General features: G+C 51.8%; 1 protein-coding gene across 9 annotated transcripts in view; it reads left to right on the top strand.

Moving 5' to 3' along the window:
- LOC131768258 (receptor-type tyrosine-protein phosphatase U) overlaps positions 1–21,683 on the top strand; it is an 80,859-nt gene that overhangs the window by 6,332 nt on the left and 52,844 nt on the right. For all 9 annotated transcript variants that reach the window (XM_067013188.1, XM_059035865.2, XM_059083972.2 and 6 more), the window contains exons 2-7: positions 9,441–9,572; positions 12,572–12,843; positions 13,373–13,454; positions 13,559–13,674; positions 14,087–14,261; positions 14,843–15,136. In XM_067013188.1, the coding sequence (XP_066869289.1) occupies positions 9,441–9,572; positions 12,572–12,843; positions 13,373–13,454; positions 13,559–13,674; positions 14,087–14,261; positions 14,843–15,136 (1,071 nt within the window). The remainder of the gene's footprint in view (positions 1–9,440; positions 9,573–12,571; positions 12,844–13,372; positions 13,455–13,558; positions 13,675–14,086; positions 14,262–14,842; positions 15,137–21,683) is intronic.

The following is a 21,683-nucleotide window of genomic DNA, read 5'->3' as shown; positions in this document are numbered from 1 at the left end:
GGGCTGGGTCATTGTCGTCTCCCATCCCCAGGGCCTTGTACGTGGCATGTGCCTACTCAGTGTTTGCATTGATGTGGACCCCTGGGTACACAGGGAAGGCTCAGAGGGAGTGGGAGTGGAGCTGGGGCTCCAGACGGCAGTCATGGTTGGGGGCCGGTATCCCCCCTTGGCTGGCCCTGGGTGGGGCTGCCATTGCCTGAAGAATGGCTGGGGAGGACCCCTGGGGCTGACAACTCAGAAGGCAACTGTTACTGGATGACTCAGGAGGTCTTGAGCAGATTCCCAGGGTGCAGACCCCAGGACCTGGTGGTGAATCTGAAGGGATGAGGAAAAGGGGGGCTTAGAGGGGTCCCTGAGGTTTGGGAGCTGAGTATACGTGGAGAGGATGAAGGATTGGGATAGGGAAGTTGGGAAGGGGTGTTGGAGATATTTGATGAGCGAGATCACAGCTGGGGTGGAGTGACAACTTGGGGGTGGGGGACAGCGGGGGGAGATGGGAGATTACTTGCAATAAAGATATATCTGGGGGGGTGGGAGCAGCTGGGAATGAGGGGACAGGTGGTGTTGGGGGAACAACTGAGGGTTGGGGGACAGGTGAGGGATGGATAGAAGGGGGATATGGGACAGCTGAGGGGGGATAAGAGGTGACAACTGGGAGGTATCAGAAACCTATCTGGACAGGACAGGTGGGTCTCAGCTATTGCTCAGGATGTGTCTATGTGTGGATGTGTGTGTTTGCATGTGTGTATGTGTACACCCTTGTGGTTGTGCGTGTGTGCCTGTGTGTTTGTACCTAGAGTGTGGTGGTGAAGAGCGTGGACTTGGGAGCCCCACCCTCTGGGTTCGAATCCTCACTCTACCACTGCTGGCCATGTAACCCTTGGGCAAGTTACTTGAGCTCTCTGGGCCTTTACTGTTCTCATCTGTGAGATGGGGATAATAGTGGAACGAACCCACTGCACGGGGTTGCTGTGAGGATATATTTTATATACATACGTATATTGTTGAGAACAGGTTCTGGCATGTAGTAAGCACTGTATGTGCTAAACTATTATTAAGGGTGTGTGTATGTGTGCCTATCCTGTGTGCTCAGAAAAGTTTGTTCTTGGCTTCTGGTGAAATACAGGCCTGGGAGGGGTCCTGGCGGCTGGGAGTGCTGGAGTCACCATCCAGGTCATTGGGTCTGGCTCGCCTCTCACCCCCTCCCCTCCGTTCCTTCCACTTCCCGCCCACCCTGTGCCAGGGCCTAATCCAATTGGTCTCCCTCTGTCTCTCTCTGTCTCTCTCTCTCTCCCTCCCTCCCTCCACTGCCTGGCCCTGGGCTGGGGGCCAGGGCATGTGCTTTAATTGTCCAAAAGCTTTTCAGCAGAATCTGAATTCATGGTTCCCCTGCCTGCGTGCTGGGGCCCTGCTCAGGTAGAAATACCTGGGCAATGTGCTCAGTTCTGGCTCTCTGCCCCGCGGGTGGCAGTGGCTTCATCCTGTGCCCTTGGAGAGTCCCTGGGGTGGAAGATGCTGGGAGTGGGAGGTGAGGTCGGGGGAAGCCCCCAGGGCAGATGAGGCCTCTCCCCCAACCCGTGGGGGTAGCCAGCCCAGCCAGGCAGAGCTGTAGGCACAGGGGTTTCTGGGGGTCCCGGCTCCCCTGCTCTCCAGTGCATCCTAGGGAGAAGTGTGCCACGACTTCACCTCACACTAAGAACTGCTGTGCATCAACGCCCCGGACTGCTCTGGGTGTGTGCTCTCTGGGGAGTCCTGGACCCATCACCTCAGGACTGGGCCACTGCATTGCATCCTTGCACTGCACTACATCTCAGCCCTATGCTGCATGGCTGCGCTGTGTGAGATTCCGCATTCCATTGGCTGTGTGGACTCTCCTGCGTGTCTGTATATGCTCCACCCATATTGTCCCATTGTGCTGTACCTCTGTTCTGCAGTTGTGCAGCCATTTGTGTCTTTGCGGCTCTCTTCTGTGCCGTGTGACTCTATTGGATGATGACGTTGTGTTGGGCTTGGGGACCCTCCTGGGACTGTGCATAGTCCCTGGCAACGCATCACTGCACTGTGCCAACAGATGCCGTGCTACCACGACACTGCATCTGCATCACGTGGCCTCTCTGTACTGCACTGCATTGTTGTAGTGGGCATGTGCACTGCATCGGGTATGGCCGGGCACAGCCTGTCTGCAGTCCACCGTCGCGCTGTACAAACACAGCGCCCCTTTGCCTGGCACAGCACTTCTGTCCCACTGCTTCACTGCACTGCACTGGAGATGCGCATCTCCTGGTACCACTGCCGCTGTAACGGCGCCCTCTAGGTTATCTCACCCTGTATAGCCACTGATGTGTCAGCTGGTGTCCTTCCCCAGGTTTCTGTTGGCAGCCCCAGTTGAGCAACATCTTTGCTTCAAGTGGCCTCACTGCAGTGTTCCTCTGGCCCCCACTGCTCACTGCCCGAGGAGTCAGTAGCTACACTGCAGCTTGAGGCCGTTTTGTCGGGCTCGGGACTGGCGTGGGTTTTTGCAGACATTACTTTTGCAAGTAGCCGGTGTTACGTCTGTGCACTGCACACGGTCACTGTCCTGGGCCTCTACCCTGCACTATACCTGTTCACTGTTGGGTTGTGTGCGTTCTACTGGATTTCAAGATGCAGAGCTCTTGCCCTGAATTCCCTGTTCCATATGGTGTCTTTACTACATTCCATTTTGGTGCCACTTTCTACCCCTGCTCTCAGGTCTACACTTACTGTACTCTTTGGGACTGTATCGAGTACCCAGCAGTTCCTTCTGCACTGCACCACGTCTTTCTCTTCCCTATATCTCTGCATGTTCTGCATGCCTCCACTAGACATCCTTCCAGTGAGAATTCATGGAGCGCCAGCTATGTGCCAAGCCTAGTGAGGCTTGGACATACCCCCTCGGTGTTCCTGCATACACCTATCCCTTGGTGCTGAGCGCCAGCCCAATGTACCACTAAGTGCTCACTGCTGCACTGTGGCTCTGTGCAGCTCTGGGTCTGGCCACGATGGATGGGGCACCTCTCCACTGCATCATGGCACCGACCAGTCCTGCCTTGCTGTGCCAGGTGTTGTGTGGGGGTCTGTGTACACTTCTCTGCTCCCCTGCATTGTGTAACCGCATTCCGCCTCTGTACAGTGGAGCTGCTGCATTGCACCCGCAACACGCCACACCGCAGCCACGTAGCCCTCTCTTGCCACGGGACCATTAGAAAGTCCAGATCTTTGCACTGTACGTGTTCGCGCACAGCCCTCTGCCTCTCTGCGCTGCACTGTGTTTTTATATGACACACGGTGTCTGCGCTACAGGGGTCTGTGTACCCTTTGCCCACTGTACCTCTGCAAAGAACAACCCTCCATTCAGCCCTTTGTCTCTGTATGGAGTCTGTCCCTGCCCTGTGCCTTCCCCTTACACTACCAACATGGCAGCCCTGCTGTTAACTTTGGGATTTGCTGGGCATATTGATCCGGGAGATGGGGAGTGAGCCTGGCCTAAGTTTCCCCTGCTGTAGTTGGCTTCCTTCTATTCTCAGTAGAAATGGAAGGATGTTGGCATCGCTGGGTTCTGTATTGGCTCCTGTAGGGGATATCAGCTCAGCTTTCTCTCCCTGTGGCCTGGCCCTGGGTGTTCTTCTTGGTTGCAGCTCTGCTGAATGCTGGGTGATTAAAAGGTGGGCATATTGCTGCCAGCCCAGCCCTTGTTAATTGCGCATCAGTTATTCAGGGCTCTGGAGGGCAGCTCTGGGGAGCCCTAGCCAAGGTCTGGTTGTGTTGATCTGGGCCAGGAGAGCAGTGAAGGGGGCTGGGCCAGGTCTCTGGGCTGGAGTCATGGCCCTTGAGCCTGGGTCCTTGAGCCTGGATCAGACTAGCTGGGACCATGGGGTCGATAGGCCCAGCCACTGTTGGCATTCTGCTATACACAGGGCTTGGGGATGGGGCTCAAAGGCATTAAGAGACAGTCTCTGATCTCAAGAAGGGAGGAGGTAGGGGTTAGACAGGCCTGAGACGGAGCTGTTGTTGCAGTGGAGAACATGGGATGGGGCTGGGTTGGGCAGGAATGTCCAAGGGTGAGCCTGTGTTGGCTCCAGGGTTGGGTTGGGCTACCTAGAAAGGGGGTGTGGCTTCAGATGGTGAAAGAGACCAGTGTTATCCTTGGGGTTGTATTTGGGTTCCCCAGGCAAGGGTTGGGGCTATGCCAGGGATTGGGTATGATGCCAGCCCCTAAATTTGTAATCTGTTGGGAGGAGTTTTGTTCCTCCTGGGGCTGTCCCTTGGGAACTGAATGTTCTATTGACAAACCAAAGGGAACAAAAATCCCATTGCAAACAGCCTCTGTTTACCTAGGGTCTTCGGAAAACACTGATGGTGGCTGGCAGCCACACTTGGCACAGAACACCATTCCCTGTCTGGTGGCGAGGAAGTCTGGTGCTTCCATGCTTGTGGTGCCCCCGTGCACACGCACACACGCACGCACGCACGACTCCCCTCTACCTGCCGTGTACACTCACCTCCCCCTTTGGCACATGCTTACTGCTGAACGTGCCCATGTGTCTCTGCAGATAAACGTACAGACGCACGCCCACGACTTCACAGCACAGTGCCTGAGGGACCTACACTTTGAGAGCCACACTCACCCTCACCTCTCCCCTATAGTATCTCTCTCTGCCTTCAAGTTATTCTTGCCCACATGCATGCTCACACGAATGGAATCAGAATTCTAGAGATGGAACAGCCTTCGAGGTCACCGAGGTCCCCATTCTCATTTCATAGGTGAGGAAGCAGGGCTTCCGAGAGGACAAGCCACCTCCCCAGGGTCACACAGGACGTTAGCGGCTCAGCAGGAATTAGATCCAGGCCTTCTGCCTCCCAGTCGAGTACTCACAAGTCAGTACCAGGCTATCAGTCTCACAGCCATGTACACGTGTATGCACACGCGCGCGCGCGCGCACACACACACACACACACACACACACACAGGTCTGCATATGGAAGTACAAGCATATGGAGGGGTGGAGACCCTCACTCCAGGGAGACCCCCTCCCGCACTCTGGCTCCTCCTGCAGAGGTTGCTTTGCCCCTTACATCACCCCATCCAGAGCCCAGCCGGATGTGGATAAACCATCATCCTGCCTTCCCAAATTGTGGCTGACGGTTGCTCAGGCAACCGCCTGCCAGATTGTGGAGATTAGCTGAGGAATGTAGCTGGGCCAGTTTGAGCTGAGTCTGGGGGAGCTGCTCTGGGTCCTGGGTTGATTCAGCCCACCCTCTCGGGGAGGCCCTGGCAGAGATGGCGTACCCACGGTGGGGTCTGGTTTTCTCCCTGTCCCCAGCCCCGCTGAGACTGTGTCCCCAAGGCTTAGACGAGGCTGAGGGGAGAGAGTGTGTGTATGTGAACACCGAGTGTGTGTGTGTCTGTGTGTGTTGTGCATCTCTGTCGGTGTGATTGGAGCGCGTGCCATTTGCATCCAAGATGGGGACTTGAGGCCCCCTCCTCACCAGTTCCTGACATCTGACCCCAGACCCCTTGATGGCTTGTCCCACTTCTGATCCTACAGTGCCGTCTGGAGAAGCCACCTGCCCTCCTCATGACTTATAGGATGTGTCACTTGTCTCATCTGAATCCACGTGCTTCTCTGCTCAAATACCTAGTGTGCTTTCCCCCCCCCCCGCTTAAAATGAGGCTGGACTTCTCACCCTGGCACTTGGCTGTCCGTGATCTGGCTTCAGCCTCCTTCCCTCCCATCTTATCTACCATCGTTTGGCCAGTCTGGGCTCCTGTCTGTGCCCTGGACCAACTGTCTTTACTCACTACCTTCCTTCGCTCCCGCTGGGCCCTTTACCTCAGGTGCCCCTCTCTCCATCTCTACTGGCCAGGATGGTACCTATCCTTCCATCCTTCTGCTCAGATGCACCCACCTCCAGGAAGCCTTCCCCCTGTCCCCGCCCTCCTCCCCAGACTCCCCTTGTGGCCTTGACCTTTCTCTGCTTTGTCTCATTCCCTTACTTCCACTCAGACTCGGAGGTCCTTGAGAGCAGAGCAGAGTCTTAACCATGCTTGTGCCTCTACTAGTGCCAACCTGGGGCCTGCTTTGTACTGTCAGTGAATGAATGTCCAATGAATGGAACCGAATTTGCACATGTGGCCAGCAGAATACCAGGGCCTTGCTTGGTTTGTGCCTAGTCTCCTTGAATAAAGATAGGTGGTATAAATCCCAGCTTCTGGGACTTAAGATGTGGCCTTGAGCAAGCCACCTCATCTCTTTGTACTTCGGTATCCATCTGTCAAATAGGAATAATAATAGTACCGACCTTATGAGTTATGAGGAATCAGTGGCACAGGGGGTCATGGTGGTAAGTGGCAGCCCTCTTGCGATGGCGTTGATGTGTGTGTGCATGTCTGGGCCCACGTCTGTGTTGATGGAGTTGAGAGGTATTCCCTGACCGTTCTTGCTCTCAACACAAAGTCTGGTCTATTTTCTTTTCCCCTGGGCTGGCGGCCCCTAGCAGGAGTTGAGTCTCTAGTAGAAGTGGGGACTTGGCGTTGGGACGCCTAGCTCCTGAGCCATCCAGACTGGAGGTGATGGGGCTTTTCCCAGGATCCAGGAGGGCTGATTGTTCCCATCCCAGGGTGAGCTGGGGAGCAGGTGGGGGTGGGGCTCACCTTGGAGAACCTGGCCCCAGAGATATTACCCCCTGAGGGCTGTGGCTGGAATGGGCCTGGCCCAGAAACACAGGGCTGGGGATGGGCATGGATCAGGGAGAGGGAATCATTCTGCCTCCGGGAGGGGGTACTCTGAATGGGAATGGTCAGCCAGGGAGATCACCCTGGCCTGAGACAGGTGCAGGACTTCCGTTTTGACGGAAGTCAGGGGTCACTCTGGACATGGTCAGCTGGTCTGGGCTCAGTCAGTCTGGTGGTCATTCTGGCCGAAGTCAGATGGTCTGATGGTCATCTGGATGATGATGGGGCCACTCTGGCTCAGGTCTATCTGTCTGGGGGTCACTGACCTGCATCAGACAGTCAAGGTTACTCTGGCCAAGGTCAGACAGTCTGGGGGTCCCTCTGACCAGGTCAGTCAGGCTGCTCACGTGGCCTGGCTCAGAACGGACGGGAGAAAGCCAAGGAGCTGGCATTCCCAGGCTCGCCGCAGGGCCATGGCTGAGACATCTGGGGCAGCTGCCTTGTTACTTGAGAAGGAACAGGAAGGACCTGAGCTCCAGCGAGACTCTAGATCCTGGGGTTCCCTTTCTGGTAATTTGTCTGGCTCAGGGAGGCCTTGGCCAAGACCCTCAGGCACAGACTCAGCTCAGGCTGAATGAAGTCAAATGTCCCCTCCTCCAGGAAGCCATCCCTGATCATCCCTACTAGCTATGTTCTCTCTCCAGGCTGTGCTATGGATCATTTTCTAGGGGAAGAGCTGAGGCCTCCCCAGCACAGATGGGGTTAAAACCCACCTCCACAGGCATAGGGCACATGCTGACCAGGGCTTTTCACACAATGAGGCAAAGAGCTCAGCCAACGTCCTGACCCAGCTCTGGAGAGAGGCTGCTGTTATTTCCTCCCATCAACCTGGTGCCAGCCTTATGCCCACCTTTTACTGTTTTACACTCTGATGGGGTCCATAAAGAGGAAAGGGAGACCGCCCCCCACCACCAATAGTGGCAAGCCCCTTGTGCCTGGCTGTGCATTTCGAGATGCTGCTTCACATGATCCGCGAAAACCTGGAGAAGTCCCTGCTGCAGATGAAACAGCAGAGCCTCCTGAAAGTTAGGTCACCAGCAGTGCGTGCAGATGCCCACCGTTGTGCCTGGCACGTGGCACTCACTCCCCAGTTACTCTCTGTTTCTTGTCCCTCCTCTTCTTGAGGCTGGGAAGCAGCTAAAAGTTGCTGCTTCTCATAGTGAAGGCTTTTCTGGTGAGAAATGTGGACTTCGGCCTCTGACCGCCATGGATTCAAATCCTACTTCTGTTACTCAGGTGTCTCAGGTGGAACAGGTGCAGAGCTGCTATCTCCTGAGTGCTTGCATGTGCTAGGCATTGTGCTAAGTGGACCCCCGCACTGAAACCTCAACAACTCCACTTGTGGGTGGGGAAACTGAGGATGAGAAAGGATCACCATCAGAGGGCTGGCAAATTGCAGAGTCAAGCTTCAATCCCAAGTCTGTCTGATGCCAAAGCCCACTTGCTTATCTACCACCGTATACTGTGGATGAATCCCTTCACCTCTCAGAGCCTCAGTCACCTCATCTGTCAAGCGGGGAGAAGTACCAGTGGTTGATAGGCACCCAGGACAGGGCCTGGCACGATTTGTGCCTGCTTCCTCGCCACTTGTCCATGCGTTTTCCTGGGTCTCAGATGCCTTCATTTACCCCCTGATGGGGCTCCAAACACTAAGGTTCAGGAGTGAGTGTGAGGACCTGTTTGCAGTTACTTTCTGAACCAGTGGTGTTCTCAAGTGTATTATGTCCAACTCGGGGCTTTGATGAGCCAGCTAAGATATATGGACCTCATCACCAACCAAAGGACTCACATCCATTTCAATCCCTGCCTTATTTAAACTATGTATATTGGTTCCAAATCATGGGAGTTTGCTTCTTCTAGTCATATGTGTCCTCCGTCCACACATGACTGTTTTGCCTGCCACATTCCTGCAGGCAGAGACCTCAGTTGGGTGACGTTGGGTAATGTGCATCACTTAATCCTATCTGTCAAGGAGGAACAATACAGTAGTGGTACCTCCTTAGAAGGCGAGGCCTAAATGGGACTCCACGCTTAAAGCATTTAGCACTGTGCAGGGCTTGTCGTAAGCCTGATGTCATCAGTGGACATTGTTCTTATTTTTAAGGGGATACCATCAGGGCTGACTTAGGGCATTCATGACCCTGCCAGTCCTGGGGCCCACTGTCTGTCCTCTCTGCAAAGATGGAGGGGCAGGTGATGGAACACTGACCAGCAGTCAGGGGATCTTGGTCCAAACCCCACCTCTGTCATTAACCTGCTGTGTGACCTTAGGGAGGTCACAGCCTCTTTGGGCCTCAGTTTCCTCATCTGTAAAGTGGGGATGATTCTAGCTTTGATCTCATGAGTTGTTGAGAGGCTTTCATGGACAGTAATGATAACTGTTTTTTGTTGAGGAGGGTCTTTGATCGGTGGTTGAGCAGTGGGGGGTCCTGGGGAGTACTGGGGGAGGTGGGCAATGTGGGGAGGTCTTGGCATTGGGAGGGGACAATGAAAAGAAGGAGAGGGTGGGGGAGGGAGTGTTTGGTTAGAGGGAGGGAGCAGTGGGGGGAGGGCTTGAGGAGACGGAGGGGATGAAGGTGGGCCTGGGTAGGAAGGGACAGTGGGGGGCACCTAGAGGGTAGCCCCAGGAACCCTTCTGGCCAGCAGCCCTGCTCGAGCCCGGGCTAAGCAGGCCCTTCCCTCACAGCCGGCTGCACCTTCGAGGAGGCGAGTGACCCAGCAGCGCCCTGTGAGTACAGCCAGGCCCAGTATGACGACTTCCAGTGGGAGCAAGTGAGGATCCACCCTGGCACCCGGGCTCCTGTGGACCTGCCCCCTGGTGAGCCTACTCTCAGTCACCATTCCCCCTTCATCTCCTTCCATGCTACCCACCTGCTGTGTTACCTTGGGTACATTGCCTAATCTTTCTGGGCCTCCATCTGCTCTGGCATCTGTAATGACACAAATGACTCTGTGAATATGGAGCTCTCTGGACCCTGACCAATTGTGTACATCAGGTAGTTTTACCTGTAAAATGGGTGCAGCTTCAAGTAATCAAAGACCCTTACAAACTGTAAGATAAAGCCCACCTCCCATTACCCCTATGGCAGCTTAGTTCAGGATCCACCTTACTCCTGCCAGGTCTTCCTAAATCCTCCACCTTCAGGGAGGCTCTCCTCTCCCTGTGAGCCTCTGAATCCTGGTCTCCCAGGACTTGAAGATGCTGACAGAGCAGTAACCTTGGGGGCTGGATGTGTGTAAAACCTTTCTGCCTCTACCCCTTTCTTCCTGGATCTTTCCCGACTTCTGCCCTGCCCTGACCCTGTTTCCGGATGGGGAATATCTGGTGCCGTGAACACTGGACTGAGAGGAGACTAATTATGTAGATTCTAGTCCTGGCCTTCTACCCTGATGATGGCCTCTAGTGCACTGGTTCCAGAGTCATGAAGGCTGGGCTTTAGATCTTTGCTTCATCACTTTACCATCTGTGTGGCTTTGGGCAAGTCACCTAACTTCTCTGAGCTTCCATTTCCTTAGCTATAAAATGGAGAGCACAATAATCCATTTCACAGGATTATTAGCTAACGCCTATAAAGTATATAACATGGGGGTGGCATGTAAGGGTTCAATTAATGCTTAGATGCTATTGTTGGAGATATTTGAGGGGGTCCAACTACTAGCACCCCTCTTCACTGGGTACAGAAGCAACTGGGGATTAAGAAAAGGATAAGACAGGTGGAGGCCAAATTATCACCTTTATTACTGATGAAGGCTGAGTCGGAGGACATAGCGTAGTGCGGGGAACAAAAGGGCTTGCTGAGGGAACCCAGAATGGGACAGCCTACGGCCCCTCCCCTTTGCCCTGTCACAGTAGTGGGCCAGGGCCTTTGCTGCTCAGCTCACGGCATGGCCGAGATCGCATCTGCTGTCAAGAGTGCGTGGGAGGGGCAGCAAAGGTTCTCACTGTGGGACCAGGACTTGAAGCCAGCAGGAGAGAGGCCCTCCACGACCTGGCACAGGCAGCCTCCGCAGCCTGGGCTCCTGCCCCTCGCCTTGACTCCCGGAGGCCCCCCTGCCTCCCCTCTTCTGTGCATTTGCTCACACTGTGCCCTCCCTGGGGCATTCCTCTCCGCCTTCACAGGGCTCTCAGCTCCTTGTTTGACCTCTGTCCTGGCAGGTATCAAAGTCTGACCTGTGGAACAGTGATCTGTCAAGGTGCCCACCGTGGCAGGGTTGCTGAGCGGGCCGATTCCATATCCCCAGGGCCCAGCCTTGGCCTGGTACAGGTTAGCATTCGGGTACAAGTTGCTGATTTGAATTCACCTCTTACAGTCCTAACCACCCTGTGTGGGCTCTGCTTCTCTCTCTCCCCCACACAAGCAGAGACATACCCAGTGACAAAAGGGGGAGAGAAATGGTGTATGTAGAGTGGGCCTTGGGCTGGATCCTGGGGATGCAGTGGTGAGCCAGATGGACAGTCTCTCTGCTGTGTTGGTGCTCACATTCTGGGGAAGAGAGCTGGAGGTGGAGAGAGGAGGAAGGAGGGAGATTCACACTCAGAGAGCAGGAGAGAGGAGAAGGAGGGGTGACAGGGATGAAAGGAGTAAATGAAACAGAAGAGGAGGGATGCAGTGTGAGAAAAGACTAGGGAAGAAGAAGAGACAGAGGCAGAGGGGGCAGGAGGAAGATGCAAGAACAAAGTGTCGGTTTGAAAGGGGGAGAGAGACACACACACAGCTGCGCCCAGGGAGAGGAGAGAGGATGGAGGAGTGGGCCAAGAGAGACCGTGTGGGGGCTGGGATGTGCCCCTTCCTGGGTGGGAATGGAGACCTGGAGTTTTGTTTACTACCCCACCAGGACTGATGCAGGAGCTGCCTTCTTCACAGGCTTCTGGCTCCCAGAGATGAATGCAGTTCCCTCCAGCGGAGTCCCTGGAGAGCTCTCCTGGAGCAGGGAGCCTCGTGGTTTGGGATCTGAATGGCCTTGTGTGGGCTGGCAGCCAGGCCTGGGAGGAGGCGGCCCTGGGTGGCTGCAGGCACCCCGTTAGCAGCTGCTGGGGCCTTCTCCCCACAGAAGGGAAGCCATAATCCCCCAGCCAGGTCCTGAGGAGTCCAGCCCCCTTTCCCCCTCCACCCCTCTCCCCCACTCCCAGCATACAGCTTGGATCTCTGGGGAAGGGGCAGGGCTGCCTTTCTCCAGGTTCAAAATCAAGAGAGTTGTGTCCCAGGAGTTTAGACTGAGGGGCTGGGGGCTGGAAGGGAAGTTAGAGTCCTTTCATTCCATCTCTGTTCTGTAAGTTCATTCAGCTTGCAGACTTGTGCAGGGGACGCAGCGGAGCCCTGAGGCATCACAGGCTGGGGAGAGCGATACATACTTTATTAATGATCCAAGGGCCAGGAGAGACACCCATAGAGGGATGGAGAGGGAGGGCTTCAGAAGAGGTGGACTTTGAGGGCCTGTCATGTGCCGGACTCTTGACTCCTGAGATGAATGTCCTAGTCCTTGCCTCCCAGGGCAGCTCAGAATGTGGGGAAAGCTGTGGATTAGCACAAGCTTGGATTGGGGTCATAAAGGGTGAGGTGAGGAGCCAGAAAGGCGTTTTGGCACAGCCAGATTTGTGTGTTTTTTTTGCTGCTTCAAGTCTTTACTTTGGGAAACAGATGCAGGGAAATGAAGGGACTTACCCAGTGAGTCAGAGCTGGGACCAGAACTCAGTCCCCTGACTCCAGATGGGTCCAAATGCCTGGAGTCCTTTGTTTCTGCCTCCTCCTCTGTGCCCACCTGACCCTGGTCCTCCCCTGAGTTCTCAGCTCCTGCCTCTTCCTCCTCTCTTTCCAGGCTCCTACTTGATGGTCAATGCTTCCCAGCATGCTCCAGGCCAGCGGGCCCATGTCATCTTCCAGAGTCTGAGTGAGAATGACACCCACTGTGTGCAGTTCAGCTACTTCCTGTACAGCCGGGATGGGCACAGCCCGGGCACTTTGGGCATCTATGTGCGTGTCAATGGGGGTCCCCTGGGCAGTGCCGTCTGGAACATGACTGGATCCCACGGCCGCCAGTGGCACCAGGCTGAGCTAGCTGTCAGCACATTCTGGCCCAATGAATATCAGGTGGGCTGGGTTCAGTCTGTGGTCACTCTGTGCTTGGGGGTGTGGGTAGAGGGGTGTCAGCATGAGATCAGAGTAAGCAAGTGGCCAAGGTTGGAATTAGTTTGTGTTCAGCATCAGGAGTCAGTCTGTGGTCAAGGTCAGTGGCCAGTCTGTGGTCAGCATTGGGTTCTTCAGTGATGGTTCAGTCTGGTCCAGTGTCAGAGGTCATTGTTATTAGGAATAGTTTATGGTTGGGGTCGAGGTGAGTTGGAATAGTGCTGACTTGGAAACCCTGTCTGGCTGGGAAGTTTTGTGGCTTGAAGGTAACTGTTCAGGATTGGGATGGGACCTCTGGCCTTGACCTTGTTAGATCTGGGTGCTGACACCCCCTTCCACAACAAGCTGGCTTGGTATGGAGGGTAACTGTGAGCTGGGCTGCTTGTTGAGGAGGATGGGGCTGGAGCACAGCTGAAAGAGGACTCTTGTGAGCATCTCCCCAGGCAGGGCTGGAGGGATGTCAGCATGACAGGGACCCTCCCACCTCCCCCAGGTGCTGTTTGAGGCCCTCATCTCCTCAGACCGCAGGGGCTACATGGGCCTAGATGACATCCTGCTTCTCAGCTACCCCTGCGGTGAGTCCCAGCCCACTGGGGTGCAGGGTGAGGGGTACAGGCGCCTGCGGCTCCTGCTGACAGGGGGCGTGAGCCCAGCTCACACCAAGGCTCTGTTCCGGCAGCAAAGGCCCCGCACTTCTTCCGCCTGGGCGACGTGGAGGTCAACGCGGGCCAGAACGCCTCGTTCCAGTGCATGGCCGCTGGCAGAGCAGCGGAGGCTGAGCGCTTCCTTCTGCAGGTGAGGCGGCTGGGGTGGGAGTGCGGGGGGACCTTGGCCAACTTATGAAAAATTCTGGCTCCTCTGCTGAATGCTGAGTCCTTCTGTTATTCTCCAGCACCCATACACATGCGTCCTGGCTCTCCCTAGGCGCTGCTCTGCCCTCTTGGGTGCCCCATCCCCCGAGGACAGAGAGCGGCTCCAGGATCCTCCAACCACACCTTCCATCATCAAAGGCAGAGCCACCACATTCCCTTAATCAGACCCACACCTTCCTGTGGTAGAGCTGGTTCCAGGAACCCCAAATGCCCCTGTGTAGTAGCGATGGCTAAATGGGGCCGGGACATTTACCACTCCCCTCGCCCGGGTCACAGCGAGATCCGGACCTTTCTTCCCCGGTGCCCATGACCCACTGGTCCCTCTCCCCGCTCAGCGACAGAGTGGGGCACTGGTGCCCGCGGCCGGCGTGAGGCACATCAGCCACCGGCGCTTCCTGGCCACCTTCCCGCTGGCCGCCGTGCGCCGCGCGGAGCAGGACCTGTACCGCTGCGTGTCCCAAGCCCCGCGTGGCGTGGGCGTCTCCAACTTCGCAGAGCTGATCGTCAAAGGTCAGCTCGGGGACGCTTGCGGAGGGCGGGCCTCCGAGGGGCGGGGCGAGCGGAGGGTGGGGGCGCAGTCTTGTCAGGGGGCGTGGCCCATGGACGGGTAGGGAAGGAAGGGTTTGACCGGGGGCGTGGTCTGACCGCGGGGCGGGGCTTGCGGAGGGGCACAATCTCACCCGCGATCAGGTCCGACTGGAGGTGAGGGGATGTGACTGAGAGGTGGGCCCGCGTGGGGACTGGGTCAAGGTGTGAGCCCGGCGAGGCGGGATCTGGCTATTGGGCCCTAGGGTTGACCGGAGCGGGCAAGCGGTCAGTCCTTGGAGGCGAGGACTTGGGGATTCAGAAGGGAGTGAGGGAGAGGGTGTAGGCTGAGGGGTGAGGACGGGGTCAGCTTTTGGAGTGGGGAGCTTCTTAGGGCCATGGGATTTAGTTGGGAGAGGCAGTTTAGTCTAGGAGTTGGGGGCTGCGTGAGGAGCCTGGGGGGACAGGCGGGCTCTTGGGCTTTTGGGTGTGGTGGGGTGAGCAGCTGAGGGCCAGGGATTCATAGCGGCATCCGTGGGTTCCGTCTCTCTCCCATCTCCTTGCAGAGCCCCCTACCCCCATTGCGCCCCCGCAGCTGCTGCGCGCTGGTCCCACCTACCTCATTATCCAGCTCAACACCAACTCCATCATTGGCGACGGGCCGATCGTGCGTAAGGAGATTGAGTACCGCATGGCGCGCGGCCCGTGGGCGGAGGTGCACGCGGTCAGCCTGCAGACCTACAAGCTGTGGCACCTCGACCCCGACACGGAGTACGAGATCAGCGTCCTGCTCACGCGCCCCGGTGACGGCGGCACCGGCCGCCCCGGGCCACCCCTCGTCAGCCGCACCAAGTGCGCAGGTGGGTGCCTCCTGGCTCCACTCCCTCCTCCGGATACCCGGGTATGGACTCAGGGCAACCGAGGGGCGAAGGGTACATTCCGAGCGGTAGTATGGCCTCGATCTGTGCTTCTAAAACTTTCTAAAACATCGTGACCTTCCCTCAATCCTAGTTATGGTAAAGAAAATAATGATAGCTAACATTTCACTTTGTGATGGACATTTATACATATATTGTGTGTGTGTCATTTATTGATTTAAAACTCGGAACAACACCATGATCTAGGTACTCTTGTCATACCTGTTTTACAGGTGAGGTGTAAAATCTGTAACCTCTGTATAGATTTTTATTAACAGAGATGTTAAGTGACTGGCTCAAAGTCACACAGCTAGTAAGCAGCAGAGCAGTAAGGGATTGGAACCCTTGACCGGCTGACTTCAGAATCGGTGTTCTTAATTCTACATTATATCATCTAGATAAAATAAACAACTAAACACCATAAAATAAAAGTGTTATTAAATTCTAGCTGGATTCTCTTGTCTGGGCAATTGAGCCTGAAGTCTGCTTTTGCTTGTTTCAAAGGGTAATGGAGCTGTTACGAGCAATGGCACACCTGCACCAGGGGAGACTATTGTTTAATCGGAAGAGAAATTGACAGCAGAACAATTTTCTTACTCTGTGATTTCAGCGTTTTTGTTGTTGTTGAATTTTTATTGAGATATAAAAGATTCATATGCGGTTGTAAGAAAAAATATGAGAGATTTCCTTACACACTTTACCCTGTTTCCTGAATTTTGCAAAACTGTAGTATAAATCACACTCAAAATACTGACATTGATAAAGTCCACAGATCTTTTTCAGACTTCCCCAGTTTCATTTGTCTTGATTTGTGTGTATCTGTGTATATTTAGTTCTATACAGTTTATCACATGTGTTGGTTGCTTTGTGTATTTACCACCACAGTCAAGATAGTGAACGGTTCAATCAGCTTAAGGATCCTTCGTTGCTCTTTTATATCATTTCTGTCCCTTCCTCCACCCCCAACTCTTGGTAACCACTAATTTGTCCTTCATTTCTAAAATTTTGTCACTTTAGAAATGTTATATAGACAATGAAATCATACAGTGTATAACCTTTTGAATCGGCTTTTTTATTTGGTAACAGCTTTATGAGATGTAATTCACACCTCATACATTTCACTCATTAAAGTGTACAATTCAGTGGTTTTTAGTATATTCACAGAGTTGTGCAACCATCACAACAATCAATTTTAGAACATTTTTCATTTCCCCCAAAGGAAACCTTGTATTCTTTTGCAGTCCACCCCTCCCCTCATTTCCCCCTAATTCCTTAGGTTCAAGGCAGCCACTAATTTACTTTTTGTCTCTATAGATTTGCCTCTTTGTGGACATTTCATATAAATGGAATCATACAATATGTAGTCTTTAGTGACTGGCTTCTTTCACTTAGTACATTTTTTCAAGGTTTATCCATGTTGCGGCATGCATTAGTATTTTTTAAAAAATAAATTTATTTATTTTACTTTTGGCTGCGTTGGGTCTTTGTTGCTGCACACGGGCTTTCTCTAGTTGGGGGAAGCTAGGGCTACTCTTCTTGTGGTGCACAGTCTTCTCATTGTGGTGGCTTCTCTTGTGGCGGAGCATGGGCTCTAGGTACGTGGGCTTCAGTAGTTGTGGCTCGCGTGCTCTAGAGCGCAGGCTTGATAGTTGTGATGCACAGGCTTAGTTGCTCCGCAGCATGTGGGATCTTCCCAGACCAGGGCTCGAACCTGCGTCCCCTGCATTGGCAGGCGTATTCTTAACCACTGTGCTTCCAGGGAAATCCTGCCACCAGGGAAGTCCCAGTACTTTTTATTGTTGAATAATATTTTCTTTTGCAGACATACCATAATTTACTTATTCATTCATTGGTTGGTAGGCATTTGCATTGTTTATACTTGTTGGTTATTATGAACAGTATTCTTATGAATATTAAAGTACAGGGTTTGGTATGGACATATGTTTTCATTTCTCCTGGGTGTGTATATATATATATGTATATATATATATATACATATATATATAGTATGGTAACTATGTTCAACCATTTAGGGAATTACTGGACTGTTTTCCAAAGCAACCACTCCACTTTACATTCTCATCAGCAGTGTATGGGGGTTCCAGTTTCTCTACATTCTCACTAACACTTGTTATTATCTGTCTTCTGATTATAACCGTCCTAGTGGATACGAAGTGGTGTCTCATTGTGGTGTTGCATTTCCCTGATGGTTAATGATATTGAACTTTTTTCATGTGCTTATTGGCCGTTTATATGTCTTCGCTGTAGAAATGTCTATTAAGATCCTTTACTCATTTTTAAGTTCAGTTTTTTTATTATTGAGTTGTAAAAGTTGCTTATATGTTCTGGATACTAAACCCTTATCAGATATATTTGCAAGTGTTTTCTTCCATTCTGTGGGTTGTCTTTTAGTTTTCTTGATGGTGTCCTTTGAAACACAAAGGTTTTTAGTTTTGATGAAGTACAATTTATCTATTTTTTCTTTTGTTTGTGTTTTCAATGTCATATCTAAAAAAACATTGCCTAATCCAAGGTCACGAAGATTTACCCTTATTTTTTTCTAAAACTTTTATAGTTTCAGCTCTTACATTTAGGTCCTTGATCCACTTTGAGTGAATTTTTGTATATGGTGTGAGGTAGGAATCCAATCTCATTCTTTTGCTTGCAGGTGTCCACTTGTTCCAGCACCATTTATTGAAAAGACTATTCTTTTCCCATTGAATTGTCTTGGCACTGAGATTTGCTTTTTTGCATATTGTAATTTCCTGGAGATTCATCCAAGTTGTTGTGTAAATCAATAGTTCATTCCTTTTTAATGCTGAGTAGTGGTCCATGGTGTGGATATACCAGACTTTGTTTAACCGTTTATCTGTTGAAGGACACTTGAACTGGTCCCAGTTTTTGGTTATTACAAGTAGAGCTGCTATGAAAATTCATTTACAAGTTTTTCATGGACATAAGTTTTCATATTTTTCTGGGATAGATGCCTGAGAGTACAATTGATGGATCATTTGGTAATTGCGTATTTAGTTTTATTGGGAACTGTCAGAGAGGCTGTATTGTTTTACATTCTTACCAGCAATGTATGAGTGATCCAGTTTTCTACATCTTTGCTAGCATTTGGTGCTGTCATTATTATTATTTTTAAAAAAATTTTAGCCATTCTGAGAGGTGTGTAGTAATATCCTATCCTGGTCTTAATTTGCATTTCTTTAATTTAAGCCTTGTGATGTTAAACATCTTTTCATGTGCTGTTTGCCATCTGTATATCCTCTTTGGTGAATTATTCATGTCCTGGCCCATTTAAAAATAATTAATTAATTAATTAATTAATTTTTGGCTGCATTGGGTCTTCATTGCTGCACGCAGGCTTTTCTCTAGCTGTGGCGAGCGGGGGCTACTCTTTGTTGCGGTACACAGGCTTCTCATCGTGGTGGCTTCTCGTCGTGGGGCATGGGCTCTAGGTGTGCGGGCTTCAGTAGTTGCGGCACTCGGGCTCAGTAGTTGTGGCTCGTGGGCTCTAGAGCACAGGCTCAGTAGTTGTGACGCACAGGCTTAGTTACTCCGCGGCATATGGGATCTTCCTGGATCAGGGCTTGAACTCATGTCCCCTGCCTTGGCAAGCAGATTCCTGTTTTCTTCTTCTTTTTCTTCTTTTTTTTTTGTGATACGCGGGCCTCTCACTGTTGTGGCCTCTCCCATTGCGGAGCACAGGCTCCGGATGTGCAGGCTCAGCGGCCATGGCTCACGGGCCTAGCCTCTCCACAGCATGTGGGATCTTCCCAGACCGGGGCACGAACCCGTGTCCCCTGCATCGGCAGGGGGATTCTCAACCACTGCGCCACCAGGGAAGCCCTCTTCTTTTTTTAAATTGATCTTTATTGGAGTATAATTGCTTCACAATACTGTGTTAGTTTCTGTTGTACACTAGAGTGAATCAGCCATATGCATACTTATGTCCTCATCTCCCCTCCCTCTTGAGCCTCCCTCCCAAGCCTCCTTCCCATTCTCCCTATCCCACCCCTCTAGGTCATCGCAAAGCACTGAGCTTATCTCCCTGTGCTACGCAACTGCTTCCCACTAGCTAACTATTTTACATTCGGTAGTGTATATATGTCGATGTTACTCTCACTTCACCCCAGCTTCCCCCTCCCACCCCGTGTCCTCAAGTCCATTGTCTATGTCTACATCTTTATTCCTGCCCTGCAACTAGGTTCATCAGTACCATTTTTAAATTTTTAGATTCCATATATATGTGTTAGCATATGGTATTTGTTTTCTCTTTCTGACTTAGTTCACTCTGTATGACAGACTCTAGGTCCATCCACCTCACTACAAATAACTCAATTTTGTTTCTTTTTATGGCTGAGTAATATTCCATTGTATATATGGCAGGCAGATTCTTAACCACTGTGCCACCAGGGAAGTCCCTGTCCTTGCCCATTTTCTAATTGGATTATTCACTTTATATTGTTGAGCTTTGAGAGTTCTTTACACATTCTAGATACTGGTCTTTTTTGGGGTAGGTAGTTTGTAAATGTTTTTCCGTGGCTTTTAGCTTGTCTTTTTATCCTCTTCACCTGAGCTTTCGTGGAGCAACCATTTTAAATTTTGATGAGGGCCAATTTATCAAAATTTTCTTTTCTGAATTGTGCTTTTGATGTCAAATTTAAGAACTCCTTGCCTAGCCCTAGATCCCCCAAATTTTCTCCTTTAAAAAAAAAGTGTTATAGTTTTACATGCAAGTCCGTGATCCATTTTGAGTGAATTTTTGGATAAGCTACATGCTTAGGTCGAGGTTTATTTATTTTTTGCCAATCAATATTCTTAAGTGTTTTAAAAAGCTGATCCGGGAACCATCTAAAATATAGTGTAATGCCATATTTAGAGAGACCCTTGGGTGTTGGGTAAGAGTATTCCAGTGGAAGTTACTTTCTAGTTGAGGGATCTGAGTCAGGTTACTTAACCTCCCCAAGCTTAAGTCCCCTTGTTTTATAACGTGGGAATGTTAATAATCCTTACCATACAGGGTAAGTGTGAAGATTCATTCAACACATGTTTACTGAGTGCCTATTATGTGTCACGTACTGTTTAGTTGCTAGTGATATAAGACTGCGACGAAGACAGACAAAAGCCACTAGTGAGTGAGTTCCTCGTGCCGGAGCTCTGCATGGAACTCACCTTCTGGCGGAGGAGACAGTAAACAAGTGAAATATATGGATGGTCAGTTGATGACCAGGGCTGTGAAGGTTAAAGCAGGAAGGGGGATGGGGGGTGGGGGCAGGAGAATTGTCATTTCTAAAAGGCTCAGGGACCGTTTTGCCGAGAAGGTGACATTTGAGCAGAGACCTGAAAGAGGTGAGGGACAGGAAGCTGGAGGAATTGCTGGGGGAAGGGGCATTCCAGGCAGGCGTAATAGCAGGGAAGTCTGTATAGCGTGCTTGGCACGTGTGAGGAGAAACAAGGAGACCAGTAGAACTGTGGTCTAGTGACTGAGGGGGAGCTGGCGGGAGAGAAGGTCAAAGTCATGCTGGGGATGTGGGACTCAGAGCCATTTTACGCTGGGTGGGCTGGGGAGCCATTGCGGGTCTGGAGAGCAGGAATGACGTCACTGACTATGTTTGAAAGGATCACCTTGGTCCTTTTGTGGAGCATAGATTCCAGGAAGGCCAGGGGACCAGAGGAGAGACCAGTGAGGAGACTACTGCAACAATTCAGCCGGGACATGGTGGAGGCTGGGAGCTGGGCGGAAGTAGTGGTGGTGGTGGTGAGAAGTGGTTTATTTTCTGGGTTTGTTTTGAAGGTAGAGCTAACTGCATTTGTTCGTGGATTGGATGTGCAGTGAGAGAAGGAAACAGAAGTCAAGGATGGCTCCAAGGTGTTTGGCTGGAGCAGCCAGAAGGATGGAATTATCATTTACTGCGAGGGAGCAGACTGCGGGAGGAGCAGGAGTAGTAGATGGGGTGCCATAGATAAGGAGTCCTGTGCTGGAAATGTTGACTGATATGCCTATTACACGTTCAAGTGGAGATATCTGTCAGGTGGATGGATTTACGAGTATGGAGTTCAGGGAAGAGGTTCGGGCTGCAGATATAAATTTGAAAGTCATCAGTATAGACATGATGTAGATGGTATTTACATCCATGAGACTGGATGAGATCTCTTATGCTGGTGGTTCTCAACTGGGGGGTGATTTTGTCTCCCAGGAGACATCTGCAGGGTCTGGAGACATATTGGTTGTAACAACTGGGGGTGGGGTGCTAATGGCGTCTAAGGGGTAGAGGAAGCCAGAGAAGCCGATAAACATCCTACAGTGTATAAACAGCCTCTTCAACAAAGAATTATCTAGTCTGAAACGTCAATAATGCTGAGGTTGAGAACCCCTGATTTAGTCCTTAGATTTTAGGGAATAAGTGTCGGTGGAAAAGAGAAAAGCAGTGAAGTCTGAACCGTGGGACCCTCCAGCGTTTTGGGTTAAATGCCGGTGATG

This window comes from Kogia breviceps, chromosome 1 (genome assembly GCF_026419965.1).
Source record: "Kogia breviceps isolate mKogBre1 chromosome 1, mKogBre1 haplotype 1, whole genome shotgun sequence".
Taxonomy (NCBI): Eukaryota; Metazoa; Chordata; class Mammalia; order Artiodactyla; family Physeteridae; genus Kogia; species Kogia breviceps.
This window is presented reverse-complemented; position numbering and strand designations above follow the sequence as displayed.